At 42.0% G+C, this 26837-nt stretch overlaps 4 protein-coding genes across 4 annotated transcripts; 2 read left to right on the forward strand and 2 right to left on the reverse strand.

Moving 5' to 3' along the window:
* Positions 1-6059: 6059 nt before the first annotated feature.
* Positions 6060-8540, forward strand: MELLADRAFT_61723 (uncharacterized protein; the record flags this gene model as incomplete). The annotated part of the gene is made up of 7 exons (XM_007407968.1): positions 6060-6263; positions 6337-6687; positions 6935-7463; positions 7744-7788; positions 7891-8018; positions 8393-8449; positions 8496-8540. 7 exons carry the CDS (start codon positions 6060-6062, stop codon positions 8538-8540), a joined length of 1359 nt encoding a protein of 452 aa, XP_007408030.1.
* A 174-nt stretch (positions 8541-8714) lies between these two features.
* MELLADRAFT_104828 (uncharacterized protein) lies at positions 8715-9867 on the reverse strand (the record flags this gene model as incomplete). The annotated part of the gene is made up of 3 exons (XM_007408217.1): positions 8715-8772; positions 8901-9728; positions 9791-9867. The coding sequence occupies 3 exons, from the start codon at positions 9865-9867 to the stop codon at positions 8715-8717; spliced, it is 963 nt and encodes a 320-aa protein (XP_007408279.1).
* Positions 9868-12267: 2400 nt separating this feature from the next.
* MELLADRAFT_115959 (uncharacterized protein) lies at positions 12268-15444 on the forward strand (the record flags this gene model as incomplete). Its single annotated transcript, XM_007407969.1, has 5 exons — positions 12268-13494; positions 13575-13654; positions 13732-14123; positions 14195-14495; positions 14567-15444. 5 exons carry the CDS (start codon positions 13007-13009, stop codon positions 15004-15006), a joined length of 1701 nt encoding a protein of 566 aa, XP_007408031.1.
* A 1148-nt stretch (positions 15445-16592) lies between these two features.
* On the reverse strand, positions 16593-17651 carry MELLADRAFT_71397 (uncharacterized protein; the record flags this gene model as incomplete). The annotated part of the gene is made up of 1 exon (XM_007408216.1): positions 16593-17651. One exon carries the CDS (start codon positions 17493-17495, stop codon positions 16923-16925), a length of 573 nt encoding a protein of 190 aa, XP_007408278.1.
* Between the last annotated feature and the right edge of the window lie 9186 nt (positions 17652-26837).

Consider the following 26837-nt stretch of genomic DNA (forward strand, 5'->3'; position numbering starts at 1 on the left):
TCTCTCTCTATCATGGGATCTATGGTGTCTATTTCACAAACCATTACGTGAACTGATTCATTCCATGCGCTTTGGTAGAAAAACTTCCCATCACGAGTCAGCAGCTTTTGAAATCGGAACCGATCTTTCTTGTATTTCAAGTTTTTTTGGTAGAAAACCTTTCAATCACGGCTCAACAAGCTAACGAACCAATCTTGTATTTCATGTTTTTTGGCAGAAAATCTTCGAATCTCAGCTCAACAAGCTTCCTTTGGTTCAAATCGGAACCGATCTTGACATTCAAGTCTTTTTTGGTACCAAAAAAAACATCCATCTTACGCAATGAGGGTCCCCCAGGACTTTCAACTCAGCAATAAAAGGAGCCTCCTCAACCACCATATTCCTCTTTCGATCTCAACCAACTTCATCATATCATCGAATCAGGTTACCATCCAATATCCAAAAGTCTTATTAAACCATCTAAAAACCTTCTGCTCTTCTTACAAAGTCCAGATCTTCGTGTGTGATTTTTTCTTTCACTTGTTCATCCTGTTTTTTTTTCTGATATCTTCTCTTGTGTTTATTCCCTAGAACATGTCTATCAAAAACGAAACTACCCCCATGACCTCTGTCAACACCACCCAGCAATCAACTGCGATCATCACTGTAAACGATGCCATTGCGGACTTTGAAGCAAATGTCAGACCTGGCCGTGAGTTTATTTTTTTCTTTTCTTTGTCTCTCTCAATTCCTTTCAACATAGCCATGCTGATTTATTACGACTTCAGTCCTAGAGCCATCTAACCACCACTTGACCGGTGATGACGCCCCCGCTCGTCATCCCCAACACGATCCCTTGCACCGTGTTGGCACCACCCAACGCGAGCAGTTCGATCGCAACAATGAGGCGACTGTTGTGGTTCTCTTCAAGATCTATACCAACGATGAGGCGCCTGTCGATATGCCCGCTCCCAAGCCTACCAAACGCACCGCCTCTTCCAAAGCCAATTCCAGTAGTGTCGCCACCGTCAACTGTATTGACTCCAAGATTTTCAATGATGAAAACAACTTGGAGTTGAAAACTTGTTTGTTTGGAAAGTCCTTCAAACAATTCAAAGAGATGTGTGGTAATGTATGTGACGGTTATTTGGCTGGTATGAAGAACATGGTTCTTTCCTCGGATATGGCCTCAACCTTCACTTGGAAAGCAACAGTTGGTCGGCAGAAGTTCATTTTGACCAACCACCACAAGTACTTTGAATTTGTAGCGGCCTTATCGAAATCAAACCAGCACAAGGGGGCCATCTTAATCCACAGCGAGTCTGCTAAGGTACTTGCTAAAAAAGCGGCACAGGTGTGTTTTTTTTCTTCCTCTTTTAAGTTTATTCTTTATCTTTTGCTGATGATTTTCGGTATTTAGGCTAAGGCTGCTAAGCAGCTCATTGCTTCTTCCAACGGCCCTCCCACTGTTGATGCGAAGGTGGCCAATTTAACCCAACGTTTGGGGGTAAGTGTTATTCTTCTTTTCTCCTGCCATTCCCCTCTATCGAATTCAATCTAATCAAACTCATGAAATCTTTTTTTAGGATGCCCAAAAGGTTATTAAGTTGCACGAGTTGACTGCCGAATTGTTTCATTTTTATGCTGAAGGCGCCGGTGGCGATGGAACTATACTAACGGCCCCTTGGGACCCCAACTATCAGTACCGATTCACCTTGAGAGATGCGTTCCTTTGGGCACAGGAAATTGTAAGTAATTTTTCTTTATTATCTTGATTATAGGCCAGTTATATTTAATACTTCTTTATGATCTGTTTGACATGGCAGCTCGCAGGAAAAGCTACTAAGCATATATGCCCCAGTTCTTCTGCCTATCGAGCTGAAATGGCTAAAACTCGAGTGTTTCATAAAGGAACCAAGGTCCAAGATCGAGTTCAACTTCGATATCCTCATGGTAGTCAAGGTACTCAAGGTCGAAGTATCTTTGTAGGAGGTAGTGGCTCCAAAGCTACCTCACCGGCCATTCAACCTCCCCCTTCTCCCCAAGAGAAACGAACTACCCCTTCGGATGACAATGAAGAGGACACCCCCTTAGCCTTTTACAATCTAAATTGAAAAAGGTCAAGGTGGAAAAGTTTGGTGGGTCTTTGTTTTTGTTCGATATTTGTTCTCTTTGATTCCAACTTGTCAGAGCCCTGATCCGACCTTATCCTCAACATGTTTACAGAAACTGACCCCAACTTTTGGGTTCCTGATCCTTCCGAGGAAGATGCCGTGCTATCTTCCGAACTCGAAATTTTAGAAAAGCACGAGTATGAGCTTGACAAATTCCTGATCAATTGTGGCCTTTCTTCTGGCGCCATCCGTGCCATCCGTAAGATTTTGAAGAAGGCCAAGATCGAAAGTTGGTCTGATCTTGTTCCTTGCTCCCAAATGACCGAATCGACCTTGACTACCTTTGGTATCAACCAAGAGGATGCGGCCATCATCTTAGCAAAATCTCAAGAGTGGAACGAAGAAGCTCTTGGTGAGTGTCATCCACCGTTCAGCCATAGGTGCAGCACTTGACTAACTTCTAATGTGTTAGGTTCTCAATAGATCAAATTGATTATACGTCAACTTCTCTCAGTCAATCAACTGAGATGTTTGAAGCTAGCCAAAATTATATACATAAAGTGGAAGCAGGATTATTTTCATCTTGAACTCTATACAATTTTGTGTGCGAAATTTTGTAAAATTTGTACTTAGTCCTCATTTCTTGGGACAAAGTCAATGAAAGCTGCTTATTTTGTTTTGAAGTGCAACTTCTGAGAGTGAGATGAAGCCTGAACGTCCCAAACCAAATGATGAAAACTCCAATTTTTGGTTTTTGATCTTTTACAAGAAAAGATCAATATGAATCAAACCATGATTCTTTTGACAAATTGCCTGGTAAAAAAAAATGGTCAAGTGACAAAACTTGACTGATCTTTGAATTTTTTGCAAGGCCTGAATCCCAAAATTTGAGTCTTCAATTTTTTGCTCGAAAAAAAAATGGGCAAGGCAATTTTTTTTGTCTCAGCACTTCTTCAAGATTTTGCTCAGAAACGAGACAAACCGTTGACTTTTGTTTTTGTCTTCCAAAAAAAAAAGAGTTATTCAAGTCTTTGGGTCAAAGTTGATGAAGAACTCAACCTCTTTTTCACAAGATCGAAAACAAAAAGTTTTATTGACAGGACAAACAAGAATGATCCATTTCTGGAATAAAAATAATCACAAACGACAAGAAAAATAAGAAAAATAAGAGAAAATAATATTGAAGGACAAACCGGAATCATTGAGGACAAAAACATAAAGTTTGATAAAAACGGCCGGTTAACACTAAGAATTTGTAATTGTGTTTGTTGACAATTCAAATCAATTGTAGAGATTTTTGAGAAAAATAAATATACCGGACATGACATGAGAATTGAATCAATTATAGCTGCACCCTCTAAAAAGAGCTTGACACAAATCAGCTGTAAACACTTCCATACAGGCCATAAAGATCATTGCTGTCTCTTCTGCAAGGCTTGTTGCCCTTTGAAGAACTTGCGAGCGTCGCAATCTAGATTTCAGGACCGAAAAACCCTTCTCGATGGGATTGAAATCAGGGCTGTACGGTGGTAGATAGAGAAGCCGGACTCCGCGTGCCTCACAGAGCTCAGCAACTCTCCCCCCGTGATGGATCGGGGCGTTGTCCATGACCAGGACACTGTTCCGTGCTGGCCACGGGTTCATCGCTGGTAACTAAAGGGTGAAGGGCAAGTCAGTTCCTTGATTTTCGAAAGTATGAAACTATAGCAAGAGAATAATGAATAAATACACTAGAGACTACGGTTCTTTCCCACCTCTGGAACTTGATCCTGTTATCTCTAGTGTACTTATCCATGATTCTATTGCCATAGTTGAGATATTTAAGACGAAGTAAAACACTTACCACTTCATTTTCCAAAAAGTCCTCAAAATCAATTCTTGCATACCCCCCTGGTTGGATCTTAATAGCTAAAATGCCGTCCATTGAGATAGCCGGTAAGACTGACCATCGGAAAGATTGAGTTGGTCGCTGGACCCGGCTGGTACGTTCCCCAACTGGTGCTCGTCCGTATTCACGATAAAGGTGTCTTTTGGCGATGGTGGATTCATCTTCAAAAAAAGTAAAACAAGTATAATGTCAGATAGGTTACAAGAGAGATAGAAAAGTACACATACCAGTAAAAACAAAGCATCTAGGATCGATGCCATAAACAGCCTCAATGTAGGCTCCTCGTGCGGCGAATGATTGATTAGGGTGAACAGTTCTTGCTTTCTTGCGAGTCCATTGAAGACGGCGACGAAGCTCAACAGAAAGAGTTTGCAAGGACATTCGAATTCCGTGAGTTTCTTGAATTTTGCTTTGAAGTTCGTCAAGATAAAGGGTTGGATCAAGTCGGAGGGAATCGAGAACAAAATCTCGTTCAGGCTGTGCTAAAGTGGTGGGAGGTCCGCGGGCCATATGCTCCAGCGGGTTGGTGATTACCGCCCGAGTTGTTCGGTAAAGGTCATACCACCGACGCACAGATGTAAGCGAAACATCGACACCAAGGGTCCTAACAATTTCCGGAAACGAGACACCTCGCAAGACCAGGCGAACAACGATTAGTTTGATGTCGGGTGTGTAGATATTCTTAGGCATCTTTCTATCAGGATAAAAAATATGAGTCAGTCCAAACGGAAGAAGAGGTCAAACAGGAATGAGGAAGAAAAGAACTGACTTTGTATATAAAGGGAAATTTTGACGAAATGAAGGAAAACAAGGAATATTGATCAAATGATCAAATCGGGTATGAACGAAGGGAGAAAGTGAAAAGGGGGGACAAAAAATAGACTGACCGAACCGGGGATATCCTTTGATCGGTGTGACTGATGTTTGGTGATCAGATGCCTGCGATAGTATGGCATCGAAGAAGGAGATGTGTCGTGAATTTGTGATTGGTCGAGTCGAATAGGTGGGGACAATTCAAAATGTTGACACCTTCCCACCCGGTCTGTCACTCAGACAAAACTGCCTGGTCCAGTTTTGTCTGACTTTTGGACATACAGGTTAAATGTGCCTGTAACACACATCACATGAAAAAATACCGATAAATCCATTAAGCGCTGTATATTTAAGAACCGTTATAACTACGAAATTATAAGGGTCCGGAACTCATGAAAAGATTCCTAAGCTATTTGTTTCTATAGGAACAGCTCTAACGAAAAGTTGTATTTTCTAAACAAAATGGTGACAATAATAACGAATTGTTTCGATAAAGAAAAGAAAAAGAGAAACACAAAAACAATTCTAAGATACTTATATAGATATAATAGAGAAAGAGATTTGGTAAGCCTATGACATCATAACTGATCATTACAAATCATTTAATTTATAATATTTTATCCTGCCATGACAACTATTACGCGTCTCATCTAATGCCACGGTACTACCATAGCACAATCATCACAATAACTAACTTAACTAAGTCCCTCCTCCTCGCAGGCGTCCTTCGGAGCCTGCGGAGGAGGGACTTACGACTTATCGAGTTGTTTCAGCCTGAGTAGATTTGGATTTGGCAGGGGCCATCTCCAATCCTCATTTTCACTGTGTCACACAAAATGACTCCTCACTTTCATCCGGGCAGACTATAGAACAAAGTCTTGCCCATCTTTTGGCCTCTTCAGATTCCTCTCAAGAGGTTTCAAATCAAAAAGTCCAAAGGACCTCAAAAATCATTAAAATCGTGATTTTATTTTTATTTTTTTATTTTTTTGCTGCGAGAACAGTACATGTGCATCTGTATATATGTTAAATCAAGTTTTGGACTCTCTCTCCTGACCCATACATTATTTCTGTTATTTCGGACACAATTTCCTTTTCTTTGAATTCCTCACACCTTATTCCTCAGTTGTACTCAGACAACATTCGAAATGAACAGCAGTTCCAAAGGATCAGACACTAGCTTTCACCTGGATCCTACACTGGAAGGTTTATCAGCACCAACCCCTGAAGGAACACCCGATCTTGTCGAAAGGATTTGTCGGTATATGTCAACACACAAAACCAACACCAAGAAATTTCTCCTGGCTTACCTACGATCCTCTGACCAATTGATCGTCAGGCGTAAGAAACAGTGGGGTTCCGTGAAGAAGGGATGGAAAACCACCGAAGAAGTTCTTGATGCGATTGACGACCTAGTTAATGAAAAGCCTCAATGTCGACAGAAATGGAATGATTGGGTCTTGAAAAAGGTACACTTGAGTATTTGATACAGATATCTAACAAGTGAAGTGAGCTCAATTATAATATTTTACCCTTCCACAGGCCAAGGTGATTGTAGCAGCACAATCTCCCCCAACTGGTAGTCTTTACATCAACATCAACAAACTCGATACAACTTTCTTTGACCGCGAAACCGATGTTAAAAGAGAGGCAACTATCATCAAAAGCATGAACTTTATCCATGAATTAATATCTTTTAAACTTGGTGTTGATAAGCATTCAGGAGTTGGAATGACTTCCGATAGCTCAGGTTCCGAAGAGGACTTCAACATTGATTCCGACACCGGCTTGGCCTTGCACAACAACTTTTCTTCGAAAACTAAGTTGCCTGAAGATGACGTTTATCACAAATCAAATAACAAAGCAGAAAACACAAAGACCCGATTGAAAGCGGTAAGGATTTTCTGAAAGTGCCCGGTAAGAATGCCACACTGACCCTTTATATCATCTGCAGATGGCTCTCACAATTGTTCAAATGCTTGCCTTTGGATCTAATCGCCGATGCAATTCCCTTCAAGTTCAAAATACAATCACTTTGCTTGCCTGTGGCGTTTCGGAACGAGTAAACCAGTATTTGTATCAGATTGGACTCAGTGCAAGTCGGAAATCAGCTCTACGTGGTCTTTTAGTACTTGCCAAGGATAACGCAAAGTCTATCAAGAAGAAAATCAAAGCTGCTGGGACTCTCGGTTTCCTTATATGTATTGACAATCTGGACATGATGGAGCGGGTACACACTAGGCGATTGGATGCAACTAGCAAAATTTTCCATGGTACTTGGGGTTATGTTCATTATCTGAAACCCGATTTACTCACTTTTGTAAATTCAGAAGAATGTACAGTGCCAGCTTTTCAGGGTTTTGTCAAATCCGATTGTGAAAAGCCTGTAAACTCAGGAGATTTACTTCCTACACAAGATGAACAAATTCGATGGACTCTCACTCTGAAGAATCAAATTGCTCAGGTCCTCCTACGATATATGAAGAGTCCCAAGAAGTTCAAGAAACTGTCAATATTGAACCTTAGCGCCATTGACCAGATCAAGCCCGAAATACCTGATATCGACATGCTCAAACTGATGGATTCATCAGACAACGGTTCTGAAGGCATTGCTTCCCTTTATGACGAGATCAGTAAACAGACCGGCCTCTCCCCTGAGGATTTTTCGAGTCGACTGCAAATCTTGGAAGGGGATCTTGGGACCTGTCTTAATTTTCACGGATTACAAAGCCAAAGAACTCCTGCAAAATTCGCCGAAGAAAGTCTATCACATCTGATAATGATTCCTGGTGCGGGCCACACTTTGTGGAACATTGGACAAGCCATTTTACTACATCACTGGGGCAATCCGGACAACAAGAACGATCTAGGAGCGTGGCAAACTGCAGTCGAGCTCGGCGGAAGTAAACTCAAACCAACTGCTAAGAAAGATTTCACTTCGATGATCAGATGGATTGAACAGATACATGAGGCCACCATTGCAAGCTGCATATTGTGAGTTCACCCGAGGCTTCTTACCACCAAATAAATATGTTTACTGACAAGGTTATGATGTACATCGTTCAAGTGATGAACTAGATCTGCCTGTTGATACAGTTCACAATCTCGTTGATATGACTGTTGAGCTCTTTGAGGAAGCCGTTGATAAAGTATATTTAGCTTACTTTTCGGGACGAGCCACACGTCTGGCGCGCCAAAATGGAGATAGCAAGAAACTCCAGCTGGTACTACGACTTCGGGATTTCGCCACCGTGGTTGAAGCCAATCGTGCAATGTCGGATGGTGATATTGGTCGACTTCTCCTGATGTGGAAGTCTTGGAGTGTGAAAATCCAAGGAATCAACGGCTTGACTCATTACTCTCGATATCTCCCTCGACTGATTCGGCTGCTTACCAAAGTCCTTCCCAAGAATCTTTCCCATGTTATCCTCCACTCGCTCTTAATATCGCCGACTGGTCGACATGGCCACTTTGTTGCTAAAGATTTCCATCTTGAGATAAAAAACTACTGGCTGAAATACTTCTATAATCACGCCGTAAGTTTTATCACATCTATTTCTTTTGCACACTGACTACTCATCGCTTTGTTCTGAATTAGGGACCCGGAACAGACATTCACAGATTAAAAGAGACATACTCTCTTACAGTGGGTCTGGTATGTTACTCATCGGGCTTAATCATGGTGTCATCACCATTCATAGCTGAAATCAATTGGATGCAGCTTTCACATTTGGTTAATACAATGAAGGGTAGAGCAGGTCTGAACAATGTGCGACAATCCCGTCAAAATAAAATCACACCAGCTTCCATGATTCGATTTCTAAAGATGGCCCGAAGCGAAAGGATCCACCAATCTAGTCCAAACTCAACCATACCTGGGAAACCTCTGGGAGATATCCATTGCCTTGGGGTTGAGAAGCTTAAAGCCGAGTATCGCAAAAATCAACTTGAGCGTTTCCACTGGCCTGTTGCTTCAAACTACAGTCCAGAACAAGATGAAAATCAACCGGTTGAAAGCGAAGAAATTAATGAATCTGATCTGCGACATGGATTTGGAACTATTGATGAAGATTTTGTGGACTGGTTCAGCAAAGAGTACAACTCACTCGTTTTGGTAAGCCTCCTCTCTTTCATCAAGTTTATCAGCTGGAACATTATCCTCTTTCATCCATTTCAAACACCGCCGATTGAAATCAGCTTTAAGGATGGCAGCTTCTTTATCGGCTTTGACCTGAGCTGAAGACCTTCTCTTTTTCTTGGTTGCTGCTGCAGGACCAGTCGGAATTTGTTTGACGTTTGTGACATCTGCTAACACACGCTTGTCATCAGCTTTGCTTTTCATCTCTAACAGCTTTGCTTGTTTCTGCGAATATTGTAATGCAATGTCTTGTTTCCTCCATTCCTCGAGGTATTCAAAAACAAGCTTGACACCTCCTTCAATTATATCCCCACCCATAGCCTGCTCGATGTCCTGTGATTGCTTAATGTTATCAAGTGAATTGACTATTGTTCTTGCCTCACCAATTCCAAAATAATCTTCACTTTCACAATAATCATCATCTCCAAAAATCTTGATGTAATGCAACTTATAAATGGAAACCAATTCATCAGCGAGTTCCTTCAAAGCTGTATCCAAAGGACCATTTCTTTTTCTTGACAAGGTTTTTTTAGGTAATGCTGGTGCATTACCCGCCTGAGCTGCAACTTTCTCGGCCTCGATATCGATGGGTTTCAAAAACCCATCAACTTTGAATACATCCTCCATAGCCATCTGATAATTCGCCTTTGTCAATCGAGGTAAGTTACAAACTAGCATCTCAGCAGCTTCTGGGTCACAATTCGAGCAAGTGCATTTTGGGAATCCGGCGTCTGCTTCCCGTTCCTTTTCGGCAATCACTCGGGGATCATCTACGCGACGGGGGATTGTTCCAATCCTAGATATCAAAGTCAGTCTGAGAAACCCGCCGAGTGATTGTTCCAACAAATGACGACTTACGTGTTTGCCAGTGATAGCGCCACTCGTAGGCAGATTGGTGTCAAAGCATACATATCCATGAGCTGATCGTCAGTCATTTGTTTTTTATCATCAACCTTCTCAACATCATTTTCACCTCCAGACCGAATTCTTTCCACAAATAGGATGGCTAACCCTGCACTTCTTCCGCGTCCACATCTGCCAAACAGTTGAGTCAGCTCTGGAATGGCTGTCCGACCCATGACAATCACCTCCATCACCGAAGGCCAATCTTGACCAAGGCCAAGAGCATATGTACATGAAATCAGAGGGAATTCGTCTTTTGTATAACCCAAAATTCCACGTTCTTTCTCTTTATTTCCGATACATGAATGGTACCTTCGGATCAGAGAGCTGTCTGGATCGTGCTCGCCTTTTGGTGTGCCTCGGGCTTTGTTGATAACTTTCATCACCTCAAAGGTAGCATTCCTTGAACCTGAGTAGATTAGTGCCTTCACTAGATCACAATCGGGCACTGCTTCCTTTTTAGCATAAAGCGCTTTTAAATCTAATGCACTCCTTAACCCGTGGTCCATTTGAATTCGAATGATTCTGATATTCGATCGACTCAGTTCGCCACGTACAATCTTGAGATCGACCTCCTGGATGCTTAAGTTGTTGAGAATCGCGGCGAAAGGCCTCGGTGCACAAGTTGCTGACATCAATAGAAGAGGAATTTTATTTGTAGCTATCAGACGGAGAAACAGCTCTCCATAAGATGGTCGAAATTGACCTCCATCCTGTTGCCGCATGAACGCGGCCGAGTGCTTTGCTTGTCCGTTCTGGACCATTCCCCACCAGTAAATCATATGCGCTTCATCTATTACCTTCAAAATAAGACGATTTTGAAACTTTATACTGAAATAAATACGCTCAAAAGGCTTGCTATTTAAAAAGATTTCGGGGCTCTTTATCAAAAATCCAAAGTATTTTGACATCAGCTTCATTTCAATGAATGAACAATTGAAGGTTCGAGAAAAAATATTCACCACATATATTACTCTGTAAACACCTGTCATGATATCATTTTCCACAGCGCTTGTAAAGCTGTCCTTTTTCAAATTCACAGCGGTGATATTCCATCTCTTTTTCTCAGTAACCTTAGATCAAAACATTACATTAATAAGTAAAGTATAGTAACATGATGGGCTCCGATGATGATTATGGAATATGTATCACTTACCTGATTGTCACCCAAAGCATCCAGCGGATTTAACACAATAAGCGTGGCCTTTGACTCTATTGCAAACAAATCCAGAAACATCTCTGCAACTCGAGTCTTTCCATAGCCAGTGCCCGCCAGTATAAATGTATCACGCCCCGCGACCAAAGCCACAACTGCTTCTACTTGTAGCTCTTTAGCTTTGCATTTATATCTTTTCAAATGATTGTCCTCAATTAGCTTCCTCAATTCTTCCTCGGTCAAGGCCAGGACCCAGTCTGGAAGAACAACCTTTGCATGAGTTTGCTTAGGAACTGCATCCGAAGGCAAATAAGCGAGGACTTCAGTAGGTCGTCGATTATTTTGTACATGTTTCGCGGGTGTCAGATTGTTTCTAGCTGAGCTACGAAGAGTATCTCTTCTTCCTTCAGGCTCGAAAGCAGGCGAATCGATGGTGACCATTGAAAAGCAACGTCGACACGCCGTGAGTTGATCGGTTGGGTAACTTGAGAACCGGGCTGAAAGCTTGATTTTTCGTATGCTTTTCAAAAGCTTGAGCCAGAACCAATCCCTCCCTTGAAACTTTTGCACCGTGTCTCACAGACAAACGAGTCTGTCTCTCTCTCTCGTAATCAAAACGACGCTCTCTCTCCCTCCCTCTTACTCCTTGATCGCCTCTCTCTTTTGACATGGTTCTCTCTCTTTTGCCATCGTCCAAAACCTTTTGGGCATCTTTCGGATTCAACCGCCTCCGCAGTGGTACAATCGACTTCAAAAATTGTTACAGATTTCAATCTGATGATTGAAGGAAAAGAATCATATTAACCAATGTGATCATGTTGATGAGACTATGTACAGGATGTGCGAGAATTTTTTGGTCTGTTCAGATTTTTCAACAAAGCAATGATGAAGGTAATAATGTAGGTCCAGTTTCAAATGTTTGAAAATCTGGATTTTGGGAATCTACTCAGGCTGAAACAACTCGATAAGTCGTAAGTCCCTCCTCCGCAGGCTCCGGAGGACGCCTGCGAGGAGGAGGGACTTAGTTAAGTTAGTCACAATAAAGGTTTTTGTCTTGGACATCACTATCAGTGATATCGATCATTGATTACTATACATTTACATATGTGATATAAAAATCATATTATACATTTACATATCATAATATACATTTACATATCATATCAGTGATATCGAAATCATTTCATCCTTCCAGAAACTTCTACATAATCAAGAAACCTCCCTATCCACTCCTTTCAAAAGAGCCCTTCACAATTGACTTATATTCAGGTGATTACAGTCTTCATCGCTTCAAAATATCCCCTTCGAATCAAATCTAATTCGCTTGTTCGTGTTTTCTAATCCAAAAATTCCCTTTAACTTACATCCTTTCTTTGAGCTTATTGGATTGTTCGTTCATGAGCTTGAAATCATCTCTTATCTAATCCAACAATCACTTCCAACTCACATCCTATCTCGTTTCAAAACCACTTCAAGTTGCTCCTTGATATCGTTTGAACTTATTAGATTCTTCATCAGCTTAAAATCATCTTGAGTTACAATTATCTTCTATAGTGATTGTCAACATTTTTTCCTACCCCGAAATCGAATCATCATCAGATCATTGCTTCAAAGATTAATTTTAATTGACGTCTTTACATCGCTGGACAAAATTATCAATTCAAAATTTATTTTCAACTTCCTTCTTACAAACCTCTTTGACTCGGATATGAATTAAATGATGATTTTATTCGAAAAGTTATCAGCCTTATTCAGTTCAAGTTCAAACAAATTACTTTCAAAACAAGTCCAAATTAGTGTATTACTAACAGGTCTTTACATCGCTGGAAAAACTCAACTTTCAAATCGATGCATCGAATCAAAATTTATTTCTAACTTACGGATCTTCATTTCACTGAGAAACCATCCCTTTTTCACATCAAGTCATCGCCCAGTTTGTTTTCACTTCAATAGCCTTATTTAGTTCAGAAGATCTTCAAACAACCCATTACATCACATTAAAACACTTACCCGCAATGGCTCCTCGAACTCGAAAGAAAGGAGCTTCGGCCGCTTCCAAGTCTTCTAAGCAAGGTAATCAACCAGAAGATGCAGCTCCAGGAACTAATGGTTTGAACACCTCAACCCGTGCTGCTGTGTCTAAGAGACCTCCTCAGGCTCCACGCTCCACCAACCCATCTAAACGAGTTCGTAACAACGACGCCACCAACGCTAATGAACCATCTCATACCGATTTATCTACTGGTGCCAACGACATTGACGATCAACCACCTTTGAATGATTTGGAAGTCACTCCTACACTTAAAAATTATAAGACCTTGATGAAATTGTGGCCTCCTGGTCGTATTATTGAACATCTCCGAGAACATAAAGCTTCGACTCATAACCGACCATCTACTGAAGTTCGAGATCATGTCAAGTTAGTATTCAAACAATTCAACCAAGAGCTCCTCATGCTCGCTATGATAGGTCAAGTGAGCGAGAGTACCATCAAGTCCATAATGTAAGTAATCATTCATTTAGAGTCTTTTCTATGTACTTTACTTACAACTGTTGTTTCATTATCTTTGTATAATCCAACAGACCTGAATTGACCGCTACAAGAGCTACAAGTGCTTACACACTATTCCTCGAGTACTGTATCGGTTGTTTGGGCGAACCAAGTAAGTCGCATTTTCGAATATCAATCTGAACATCTGATCAATTGATTTACTCAAATCATTTCCTTCAATCTCATTAGTGCCGCTGAGAGGTGCAGAAGAAGGTGGTGTCGTATTGGGTGATCGCAACCGGAAGAACGGGGCACGATGGCGAGCACTTTCCGAAGATGAGGTGGCTGTGTTTGATCCCATTATCTTCTACGCGTTGGCTGGCGTTCCTAACCCATTGTTAGATTTGGAAACCATCGAAGACCGTGTGGATGATAATCAGGAGGAGGATGGCGACACCTTTGTACCAATCCCAGCCGTTCACAAGCTAACTGTTGAAGAGGACGAGCTCTACCGGCCTATATATGAACGGCTAGTCGATTTAAAGAAGGTTGAAAACCAACTGGGCAAGCCTTCCACGGGTCCTTCCAAATCACAGCTCCAGCGTAAATCAAAGACAGCTATCAAGAGGATCTCTCATCAGGTAAGTTAACCATCTTTTGCTAGAGTTATCAAGTTAATGGGCAAGAGACTAACTTTCTTCCGGTGACTCAGCTTTCATGCGAAGCCCATCGTTTAGACTTTGCCTACTACCTGGTGGCGACCAGCACAGTCACTCCGAACAAGTCTACTGAGCTGGGGTGGCTCAAGCAATTCACGACTCATCCCCAAATAGCTACTTGGGCCAACAAAAGTTGCAGTCTTGCAACTGTTTTTGCAACGTATTCACAAGGCGAGTCCATGGCAAAGGCAATTGCCTTGGTTAACGGCAAACCCAAACGACAACGGCCTGATAAGCAACAGCCGAGTGATAAAATTAAAGTAGATCTAGGACGTCTCTTGGCAGCTATTACATGTGAGTGTTTTTGAGTATTTCATCCTTCCTTTATTTGTTATGCACATCTGATGCTCTGCTTGTGTTGGCAGACAAAACTCTGGGATACACTCCCCCTCAGGCTTTTCCACAGACTGCTGACCCGGTATCTGAAGTAAAAAAAAGGGCCTTACCACTCTCTATTGGTCTTGCCGAAGGATCAAGACTGACGGACGAAAAGCTGGCCGTTGGATTCAAGAAGATGCAATCTACAACCCGACTTGAGTGGATCAATGACATCAAAGACGGTAAATTTCGCTTAACAAAATTGAGGGTTGGGTCTGATGAGGCAATTGGCGAGCCGGTGACTTTAGATGATAACGAAATAGAGGCAGCTTTGGCTACTACTCCTCGCGCGATGGATAAGGTGGTAGGCTCAATTGATAACAATCCCAGTGCTGAGTCTAATTCAAATCAAGCAGCAAACAAGAATAAAAATGGAGGTGAAAGTGATTCCACAATCGAAAGTGATGATGGTGAGGAAGAAGACTGATCGTCTAACTGGATTTCATGAGTTGTTGTTTAAGCTATACAAACTAAATAAACTTGCTATACAAGCTATATAAATTTCTAGTCTGATGATACAATTAAATACGTTTTTTTGTTTTCAATTTTTTTTGTTTTCAATTTTTTTATACTGTCATCGAAGGATGCGAAGTTTCTCATGTTAGATCGGAGCGAGCTATCAGATGTTTTACAAATTGGATGATACAATTAAAAACCTTGCCTGTTTCTTTTCAACGTTTCTATTTTCTTTTTAGTGTTTCTTTTCAATTTCATCAAAGGATGAAAAGTGTCGTGTCTTATGTTAGATCCAGCTATCGGATGTTAAGAAATTTGTTCTTGTTTCTTTTCACCGTTTCTTTTTTATGTTTGAAGTTTCTTTTTAGGAAGCGAAAGTATCAAATGTTACAAATCTGATGAACCCGTTAAAAAAACTATTTGTTTTGTGTTTCTTGTTCAGCAAGCTATGCGATGAGAAAGCAAGTGAGATTTTCCTCATGTGAAGCGCAACACTGTTGTTGCGCAAATGATTAAAAATTTGGGTACGAGATGAGTCTGCGCCCCTAATAAAATCTTGACCAGACTCGGGCGAAGAACTGACTGGGTGTAATTGCGATTCTGGCCAGATGACGCCAGATCAGCTCTTCTCTCTGAGTTCAAAGGTTCGATTTCTGACCAGATGAGGCCAGATTGATTCCCCCCCTCCGAGTGCGAAAATTCAAATTTCGACCAGATGAGGCTGACCTCTCCACAGTAGCAATTGTAGGCATCAGAGGCCAGTTACCAATAACTTATCCCCTTTTTGTTAACAGCTCCAAGCGGTATCTAACCTAAATAACATCTTGTATGTCAATTAAGCTCACATGGTGATGAATCTACTCGTTGAAACCGAGTATTGCTCCCTCATATACTAATGAGTGGTGGCTGATTTGAAAAATGGAACAACAATTGTGAGCATTTGTAACAATCACATTGGCCTCCTTTTCTTTTCATTGAAATGTTTCATGATGGTCTTTTGACAATTTCATCCTTGATAAGGTATGCAGGAGATATTATAGTGATACGACACCAATGTGTATGTACAACGGGTAAGATCATTTGTAATGAGGAGTGCAGATGAGTGCAGATGGCATTTCCTCTGATTATAGTGTTATGTGCAGTGTCATGAATTTCGAGTGAAAGTTTTGAGTTTAAAGTCCTGTTAATGACAGATGAATCTGTGAGCTGTAGTCAGATTGATCTGCCACAGTCATGGCTATGTTGATAGCCATGACTGTAGCAGATGAGTCTGACTACAACTCACAGATTCCATCTGCTGTCAGATTTGGTCAGATGAGTAGTCAGATTGATCTGCCACAGTCATGGCTATGTTGATAGCCGTGACTGTAGCAGATGAGTCTGACTACAACTCGCAGATTCCATCTGCTGTCAGATTTGGTCAGATGAGCCTGGCTCTGCCTGATCTTGGGATTTTTACACTAATACAACCATTTTAAGGCATTGAAGGTGATGATGGTCTGTGCATCCCCTCTTTAGGTGTTCAGGTCATGCCTGATGACACATGAAATGAAGATTGATCATAAGTAAACTTGGTGAGAAATGACTTTGCATTTCGAAAAATTTCTTCAGATGACTCTGCTCGATCTGTCTTCATCTGCAGGCGGTTTTTCGGCTATAGGCCGTTGATAATGCACTACGTTATCTTCGGGTACACGCCGGGCTTTCTCGGTGCCACAGGTGGGTGACTGGATTGAATTTTCTTAGCATGATTGATCTGAAGGTTACGTATTGGGCCGTTCGTCGGCCTTGTCTGAATAGTTCATCGAGGGCGAACATGGCATCGTGAGCTTTGAACTTATCGTTGATCATATCCCTGAGGTTCTGATCGATGGTACAGTGGATGACTCAACCAGCACAGCGATCGATCTGCATCTGCACCGGCGAGTTCTCGTCTGGTCGCTTCGAGTTCCAGTAGTCTTGGATACCAGTCATATCGAAGACAGCTCTGGATGTACGTAGTTTCCATCGAGAGATGTTCGATCCATCCAGTTTGAGGTGATCTACGTCTTCGATGAATTTATGAACGTTGTCGTGCTTCGTTCCGAGTTCTTTCAGTTTTTCAGCAGTAGGGTCTAATTGAGACATGATGACAGTTTGTTCGGCGTCGTGGTCTGAAAGTTCTTCAGTCTGCGTGCGTTGTCTAGATCTTTTAGTAACGTTTTTGGTAAAGTGTTTATCGGCAGGAGGTTGATTTAAAAGGAGATGTGATGGAGGTGATTGTACGAAGATGTTGTTGGGGGGGTTACGTTCCGTTCCACCGGCTGGGGTGTTCTCCCTAGTCGATGTGGACGGATCCGCTGGTTCTGCCGATTCGGATCTCGATCTGGATTGTGATCGGGAATGCGATTTCGATTGGGCACGAGTCTGAGGTCCTGATGTGGATTGCAACTTCTTTGGTGGAGTACGAGGAATTGACATAAGTTCGGTAGCTGATGGCGGTCAGTCTTACACTATGAGCGTAGCGAAATAACGATAAAAACGTTGAAACGGTTCGTTTATGCGGTAACGCAGCTCATAACCTATAGCGAATAGGACGGCGGCGGGGTCAGTTCTTACTCCGAGACGTTGGCTTCCACAACAGATGATGATGTGGAAGCTTCCGCCGAGGAGAAGAGAACATATCTACTACAAGCTGTACAACTATCACGTGACTGCCTGTGGTGCAGTTGTGTAACCCCATAACTCTACAACAAGAATGATGACGGTTCCAATTTAAGAGCATCGCCTGCGGCTAGGGGTATGACCCGGCCCTGAAGTGTCAGGGCCGGCCCCGGGGCCGATTCAGGCCCGGCCTCGGCCACGCAATACTCAAGGATGCTGCCGGGCAGCACCGGGCAGGCCCTGGCTCGGACCATCCCCTTGAAAGCGTGTTTGAGAGCTCGGGAAGGATGCTTGATGACGTCAATTTTTCCAAAAGATTGCCTCCATAAAGATTTTTTGCGACGGCCCCGGCCCCGAGTAGCCCTGTACCGGGGCCTTTTTTGCTATTCCCAGGCTGGACTTGAGGCCCCGGGCTCGGCCTCGACCTCACCTAGAAAACGCTCGGGCACACTCGGCCGGTCAGGGCCAGGGCCGGGTCATAGCCCTACCTGCGGCCTAAACGAGAACGAGGGGCTATCGGGACAACCCTGACAGCAACGCAGCAACAGTGACTGCACTGGTACCGGTACCGTTCAGTACCGTCACTAACCAGGTGAGTGCCGTACCTAGGAGTACCGTACCCGGTGTCGGCTACAGTACTGGAAGGGCTGAAATAGGGTTTTGGTCATCAGGTACGGGAAGAGGTTAGGCACAGAAGAGGCTGTTTTGAAATTAAGAGTTTTACAGCCGTTCCAAGAAAGGTTGACAACTTTTTTTTGGAGAAAGTTGTCTCCGCAGCGGCTAAAACCAAAGACAAAACTTGATTACAGGTTTATTATTTCCTGTATTCTTCCAATTAGCGGAGAGACAAAATCAAGTGAGGGACAAAACCCGGGTTTTGCACATTGGCAAGATTTCCAAAAAAATCAATCTTTGTTGGAACAGCTGTATATTTTGAATCTTTTTTATTTTATAAAAAGTGCTAAACGCTGGATGGCCCCGAGGGGTCTGAGCGAATTGCAGTGTAAGAATAAGCCACAACTTGAGGCCCTGAGGGCGGCCTATAAACTACAATAAGAAAATAACCGAGTTGAAACGGGAGGGAGGGCGGGAAACAAAAATTTGTAATAAAAACGAAGAGAACACTACAATTTTTTGTTGATAATGCTAAGGATGAATTCAAATCGGTAAAGAAGAAAACAATGAAGTGGGACAAACGGATCTGAGAAAGCTTCAGAGATGAGAAACGAGATTTGACAAAAACCTTTGAAAACCGTTACAAGATCTCTACCATTTGACACATGATTCTTTGAAGATGAGTAAGATTCAAAATGACTCTTTGATTCGATTTCGCATCTCCCTAAGCCACTACCTATTCCCCTCGGTTAAAACAAGTCCCAACCACAAGTACCAGGTACAGTTCCGGGAATCTAGGTAAGGTACCGGAACTGCAGAGTATTGGTACCCGTCATCAAGGCTACTGTAACGTACCGTACCTGTACAGTACCCAGATACCCAAACCAGCCAGGGGGCAATTGAGGGCGACTGGTGTGTTTTAGTATAACACCACCAAGATACCCATCTGGCCAACAAGTAAGTCGTTTTGAGCTAATATAACTCCTTGCGTTGTTTCATTCACCGAACTAATGTATGATATTCTACTTCCAGGCTCATGGGTTTTTTATTCCACGTTCGAGTGTCACGAAGTGGAGGGAACTGCTATAATAGCAGGCCCTTGCTACCACATCGAACATTTGTCCCGTTTCTCATTCTAATTCTTTCCTTCCATTCCATTTATTCTCCTTCAAAGTCCTCATTGTCTGATTTTCCCTCTATTTCCTTTACTCTTCAATCCTAGGTTATCCAGTTTGTCCAAACACCACCTAAACATGTCTTCCTCATTGCAAACAAACTGCCGTAGTACTCGTCCCTCTCCAGCTAGAAATCAATCTCACATGATAACATTGCCTGGCGATTCTTGCCGTTCTTTTCATCGTGAAGATGTTGGATCCGAATCAGATGTTTCAGTTCAACCACGCATTACTAGTAAGAAACGCAAATGAACTCCATCAGATTATGACATGAGGACCACGGTGATGAATCCAAATCTGCTGTTGAAGAAATCCTCCCACCGGCATTGAAGAAACCTTCTCGATCTACTTTGACTGCTTTGAAACCTTCTCGATCTCAATCAACTTTGACTGCTTTGAAACCTTCTCCATCTCGATCATCTTTGACTTCTTCAAAACCTTCTGGATCTACTTCGACTTCTTCTAAACACAAGTCGGCACCCAAGAAAGCTTTGAGAAGTTCCAAAGTCGCCAGCCAAGCAACAAAACAAACCCAAGCACCCGCTGCACCTGCTTCGAGTTCAATGAAGCTTAAGATGGACCTGGTTCAAGACTCAGACGACGAGAACCGCAAAGTTGTCAAAGAAATCAAAGACATTGACGAAACTGAAGAAGATGATCAGTACGATCCTGTGAGGGATTACTATGATGAGGGGTTCCAAGGTCCCAAAGATGTAAGAATTTTCATTCATCCTCATTTCTAAGCTTTCTTTTATTTGACGTTTTATTGATTCATTCCATTGTTATCATCTCGCATTCAATTCTTTCTCACCATGATCTTCAGCCCCCGGGTGTAAAGGGCACCTTTTGCTGCAAGTTTTGCAAAGCCAACGTTTGCAGTGCAGGAGGTACCTCCGGCCTACGGGTTGACTGCGATGGATCCAAGCAGCTAACGAAGTCTGGGAAGGCAGGATGCAAGCAGAGGAATTCAGCCATCGAGGCTGGATGCTTGCTTCCTCCCACTGAATTTGAACGTCAAAATGCAGCTGCCAACACTGCAGAAGGTCAAACCTCGATCTTGACCTATGCACACGTTGTTCCCAAGTTTGACAACAAGATCCTTGATCAAATGCTTGGAATGCGGGTGATCAGGACGGCTCAACTGTGGTGCCAAGTCAAAGACCCGTATCTGCGGGCTTCTTTCAGGTATGCTAACCCCAACGCTCACTTGTTGGGCAGAATGTGGGTTGCCCGGTGTGGTAATCAATCTATGAGACCAATCAAAAAATCAAAAAAATCAAATTTTGAATTACATCAATTATATTACATGTATTTAATCCTTACATACTCAATTTATATGAACAAACTTATCAAGATCAGTATAAACTATTAACAAACAGATTACAAAAAGAAAGAAAGAAAAAAACATAAGAAAAACTTGAAAATATAGGTATACAGGTTGAGAAATGGTTTTTAGGGTAGTGATATTAGGTTTATGGGTTTAGTAGGGTTAGAATACGAAAGAGGAGCATTGTTTTAGTCAGCAACAACTTTAATCTTGGTGGTTGATAAGAGAAGATAAAAGCTATTAAGGAAATGGGAAAAAGTCGAAATTGGTAAACAAGGGTTTACAGGTAGTTTTACATATGTAACAGTGGTATTAGTAATGAATGAGGTTGCCAAGAGTGTTTTTAGGGATTTCCACGGTTAGATATTTCTGTGTAATGTTACATAAGGGAAGAAAGGCTTAGTAAAAGGTGTGAAAAGTGAAGAAAATAGGTGAAAATGGTCGAAAATGAAGGTTTTCAGATGATTACATGTGTCAAATGACGTCAGAGCATAATGAGTAATAGTTCATTCGACGCAGAATCATCAAATTCATAATGTACAATCTTTAAATCATTAGTTACATAGGTGTATGACAAAAGTTATAAGGAATCAAAGGATTTGATTACACATCAACAAGATCACAAATCATTAATAACTAGCAATTACATCATTGAAATGATGAATCGTGATAAGATCAAATCAGTATTCATTCTAGAACATCCAAATCACAGCATATACACAGCATATCCACACCATTTGATCATAAGAATAGGGATTAGTCATGTTTTACTGGTCAAATTAGTAATAAATCTGATCAGATGATGAATAGAAGATCACATTACATCATAGTAATGATCATAATGGGTTGGTGAGCTACTGATGGCTAAATTTAGGAATGTAGAGAGTGGTTGAATCATTGGATCATAGCTGTTTACCAACATTTTAGTCATCTTTTGGTTTTTTAGATGGCAAAGAGGATTTTTAAGAGCTGTTTACCACTTTAACAATTTGTATTGATGTGTTTATAAACTTGTGTCTCTTGTGCGAAATCATGTTTCCTTTCTTCTTCATCTCTTACATAGCATTAATCATTTTTATCATTATAAACTTATTAGAGCAGTACTAGGTCACTCAAATCAGCCCTTCATTAGAGGAGAAATTTGTTTTATGTGCTTTATATGACACTGTCATTCTGGAATAATATCAAAAGATATTGAGCTTATTTTTCAACATTTTGACTCGACTGGAATAACACTTTAAATGTGTTGAGCTTATTTCTCGGGTGCTTTTTATCAAGATACTTTTCTCTTATTATCAAAGACCTAGTTATATTTCTCTGTTATCAGGAGACTTTAACAACAAAGCCCAGTTTGTTAAAGATTCTCAGAAAGAGCAGTCTCAGACACCTTCTTTAGATCTATTATATCTTCAGATTATCCTCTTTCAAAGCACTGTATAGCCCTTGTTGTGCTATAAGTACTACACCGGTTTGCGCATGAGGCGTATATGGAAATGAGAGCTGTGGTTTTTGGCGAACTCAAGGTGAGCGATGATTTTAGATTTTCTTCATTTTCCTCCTCTATAAACATGAATAATGATGTCTATATTGTTTGTCTTTATTCAGGCTCTTACCAGCAAATTCGGACTGATACATGATGCATGGACCACCAAGGGCAATCGTTATGGATTCCTTGGGGCCACTGTGACTTTTGTAACGAAGGAGTGGAGGTTTGTGACACGTCACCTGTGCCTTAAGCTGATTGCCTGGCACCACAAGGGTGATTGGCTCGCGGAGCCGTTGATCAATCTTTTGACCAAACACGGCATCCATACAAAGATAAGTTGTCTCCTTTTTCTACTTTCATTTCATTCAATTGTTTTTTTGCTCATCTGATTTCTGATATCCACATGTTGGCACAGACTCACAACTCCGGCAGCAACAACAATACCTTAGACAAAGCCATGCAAGTGCGATTGACAAAGCACAGTGCCGATCTTAATGAGATCTTTGAATGGAATCATGAGAAGCACCGAGTTCGGTGTGTCTGCCACAAGCTGGCACTAATGGTCAACGCTGGACTGCAAGGCCTGGGAATCAAAGCTCCACCACCACCCCTGGTCAAATCAACAATGTTGGGCAACTTTCCTATACCAACAAACACTCTTCAATCTATCCCCGAGGAAGAAGAGTCGATAAATGGTGAACAAGCCACCTCCCAGTCTCCCGAGGACGAGAGCCAACTGGATGCAGAGGTTGACGACACTGATCTCAAGTCATCTGAAGCTCAAGACACCGAGGATTGGTATGAAGTTAAGGACGGCCCGCATGCTGAACCTGAAGTGACATGTGAGGATGTTGAGATGCAGGCTAGCGATCGTAATGAGGCCAACGCAGTCCACGGTTTGATCAATAAGGTTGGTAATCAATTGTCTTATCATATTGACGAATCCATACGATTTATATTGACATTCTAAATCAATTTTTGTTCCTAGCTTGATGCAATTGGGCGAAAGATCGGCGGCTCGGCAGTCATGTGTGGGCTATTTGACACCATGTGTCTATCTATGCTTTCCAAAAAGCTCCCTTGACCAATTCCTGGTTATGGAATCAGGTGGAATGTCAAACTAAAATGCTGGAGACGACTTTATAATGCGCGTGAGGTAAGTGATTAGTCTGAAGCTCTAGCTCTATCTTTCTCTATAGATTCTTACTATGTTGAATTTTAGGTGATCGATCAAATCCTCAAGGAAGATCAGATGGTTCCACCTCGAAAAGGCAACCATCAAGCCCGTCCTGGCGAGGCTCCATTACCACCTGATGTGCATTGTCCCCGTGGTATTTTCAACAAAGTGATGATCACTCCAGATGAATGGCGTCAAGTGCAAGATATCATGGAGATACTTCAGGTAAATATCCATGACTTTCTTCTGGGTCATGGATTAGATGAATTGGCATTGACACTAGCAATATATCATGGCGTTATTTCAGGATTCTGAAGATCTCACCAAATTCTTTGAACAAGACGGACCGACAGGATCTTTAGTCATCCGTGAATACGTTCAGCTTAAGAAGAAGATTCAGAAGAAAATCGATGGGACCAAGTCACGGGCCAAACCACTTTTTCCAATGTATCACGCGATGTTAGTGCGTGTCGAAGCCTACCTCAAAGAGGCTCTTGCCTCGGACACACTTATCCTTGCTACAATCATGCATCCAAGTCTGCGCTTAGATTATTTTGACTATGCCTTTGGAACCGGCTCAACTCAAACAACTTACGCCAAAAATCTCATTGAAACAGCTTATGAAAAAACTAAGAGTGAACTCGAAGTCCACGGTCCATACACATCAAAATCATCTTCAACTGCTGCGAAATCAGGACACTCTCTAGGCACGACCGATGAAGATTTCCTTCGGCACAAAGAGCAGCATCGAAAGAACACAGCTAACGAGCTTCGTTCTTACTTAGAGATGGCAGAAGAGCCCGCCCTGGAGGTGGGAGAGAATCCGCACCTAGCTCTGGCATGGTGGAGTGTGAGTAATTATTTTCATACTTCTTTGTCATCCAACCAACTGACTGATGTCTTGTCCTTTTGAAGGTGAACGAAGGGAAGTATCCTATCCTCAGCCACCTTGCACGCGACTATCTGGCAATCAGTGGGACGGCATGCGCTGTTGAGAGATCCTTCTCATCGGCTGCCGATGTTTGCACAGCTGATTGCAGCTCCCTCTTGCCTCGGCCAATCGAAAGGCTGGTTTCTGGACGTATGTGGTCGGTAGAAGGCGTAGAGATCAAAGGTAAGTTTCAACAGGCATCAGATGCCATGAAACTTTGTCTTGAGAATGATGGAAAGGCTCGGAAACGACGGGGTTGATATTATTATCAGTATTGCTCTTGAGTTGTTTTTTTTCTCAACTTTCATCATAATAATAAGGTCTATTTGGTCTATTCTCTCTATTGTCCTGTTATCTGTTTAATCCTCTTTTTTCCTTTTCCTTTTACAATGTGAATATCTTCTTGTTTCGTGATATGGTTCAAGATACTGTGAAGGTACTAGGCGCGGTACTGTGCCGTACCTGCGCAGGCACCCCACTGTACCGTACCGCCTTTTCTCGGGGAGGTACCGGTACTGTACCGTACCTACCCTATGTAAAAGCTACAATACTGGCGTTTAGGTCATAAGGCAAGCGCGCCCTGAAGGTACGGAACCGAGTACTGTGCGTGTAACCATGCACGGTACCCGGTACTTCTTTTCTGCAGTACCTTTTTTCAGCTACTGCACCGGTACCCCAGGTACGGAACCAGTTCCGTAACTGTTGCTGTGTTGCTGACAGTACTGTCAGGCCACTGACAGTCAGGCCTTTCAGTGACCTTTCCCTCTCCCGTGAAAGCCAGCACATTCCTTTCACGCTTTCTTTCCGCCACGTCACATCCCCGATGAAAGCTTGGTGAGACCTTTCATTCATGTGACATACCGGTGTGACAGGCCGTGTTATTGTCCTCTGTCCTCTCCCCCCTTGTCTAATCCACACCTCCACTTAATCGATTACCACCTCTTCCACGGCCTTACCCCAAGTTGACCGCAACTGGATGCCTCCAAAAGACCAACATTACAGCTGTTTCAACAAAGATCAATTTTTTTTGAAAATCTCGCCAATGTGCAAAACCCGGGTTTTGTCCTGTTTTGTCCCTCACCCAATTTTGTCTCTCCGCTAATTGGAAGAATACAGAAAAGAATAAACCTGTAAATTGAGTTTTGTCTCTAGTTTTACCCGCTGCGGAGACAACTTTCTCCAAAAGAAGTTGTCAACCTTTCTTGAAACGGCTGTATATCAACTCTTGCTTTCAGCGCATTGACGGGCTCTCGGACTCCCGACTCCCCCTTCCCAACTTACATGGCAAGGAGGGGCTTGCCTATTCCAATCTTAGGAGTAGTCAAAAACATATCAGGTTTTATTTGTGGAAATTGGAATGCAAATTCTCAAATGGTTAATCCCCCTTTCACCCAAAAACACTGACATCAAATTGAGTTGTATACCCCTTTTTTTGTTCATTTTTTCTACTTCCTTGCTTTCAAATCTCCTTTTAGGAAACAGAGACGTTTCTGAACTTTCATTTGAGTCAACGTTTTGGAGATTCTACATACTATCAAAACATCTTATAGCTTTCAAACTTTCTTGATTTCATACTCATTTGAAAATTAATCTTTTTGGGCTTATCTGTCTCTTTTAAATGCTTAAGTAAGATGATCAATGATCTTTTTCAAACAGATTAGATTTGGTTTATCCGTCTTCAGATTTGATCGGCCTTTAACCGTTCTCTCATCAAGTAAACAAACCTGAATTCATATATAGATTGAGAAACTTCTTGAACTTCTCAATGCCTTGAGTGTTTAAAAATCAATGATTTGTCTTGGCTTTGTCAATGTTCTATCAATTCTATTACTTGTTACGGATAAGCAATGGAATACAAAAACTTGGTTGATCTTTTGCAAACATGCAAAAACCAAAAGACTGGGTAAAAAAGATGGTGACTTCATTGTTCATTTGGACTCTGAGCTGTCAAACAAGCATGAGGTACCAGGGTGTAATAAAATTCCAAACTTGTCGGTACATATCTTGCTGTGATCATATGTAGTGGTCAATTTAAATGAAGAGATGTCAGATCTAACGGAAGAAAGTAAGGAAGCTCTTTGTCCTGATTCTCTTGATGAGCTTTGAGTTTGTTTACAATCCTCTCCCTACTGGTCAATAAGATTTCTTTATGTCAGTTGTTAGAATGAGAGTCTGAGGGTTGAAATGGGTGAAACATTTGAATGATTTTCACCAGGACTGTCTTTTGTCTGTTAATGGGATGACCACAGTAAAGACAGGGGATGTGACAGGTAGTGTCCCACCTGTCCGTAGTGTGTTATCACCCATGAATTCATGGGTTGTGGGTGGTACTGACAGTCAGTGTCAGTGTCAGAGCCTGACAGCCACGGCTCTCCCAGTGGCCGCGACCTCTGGCCTAAACTTATCCAAGTACCACACTTATCAGGTTGTGTTCACATCTGTTCATGT

Source organism: Melampsora larici-populina (genome assembly GCF_000204055.1).
Source record: "Melampsora larici-populina 98AG31 unplaced genomic scaffold MELLAscaffold_11, whole genome shotgun sequence".
NCBI classification, from domain to species: Eukaryota; Fungi; Basidiomycota; class Pucciniomycetes; order Pucciniales; family Melampsoraceae; genus Melampsora; species Melampsora laricis-populina.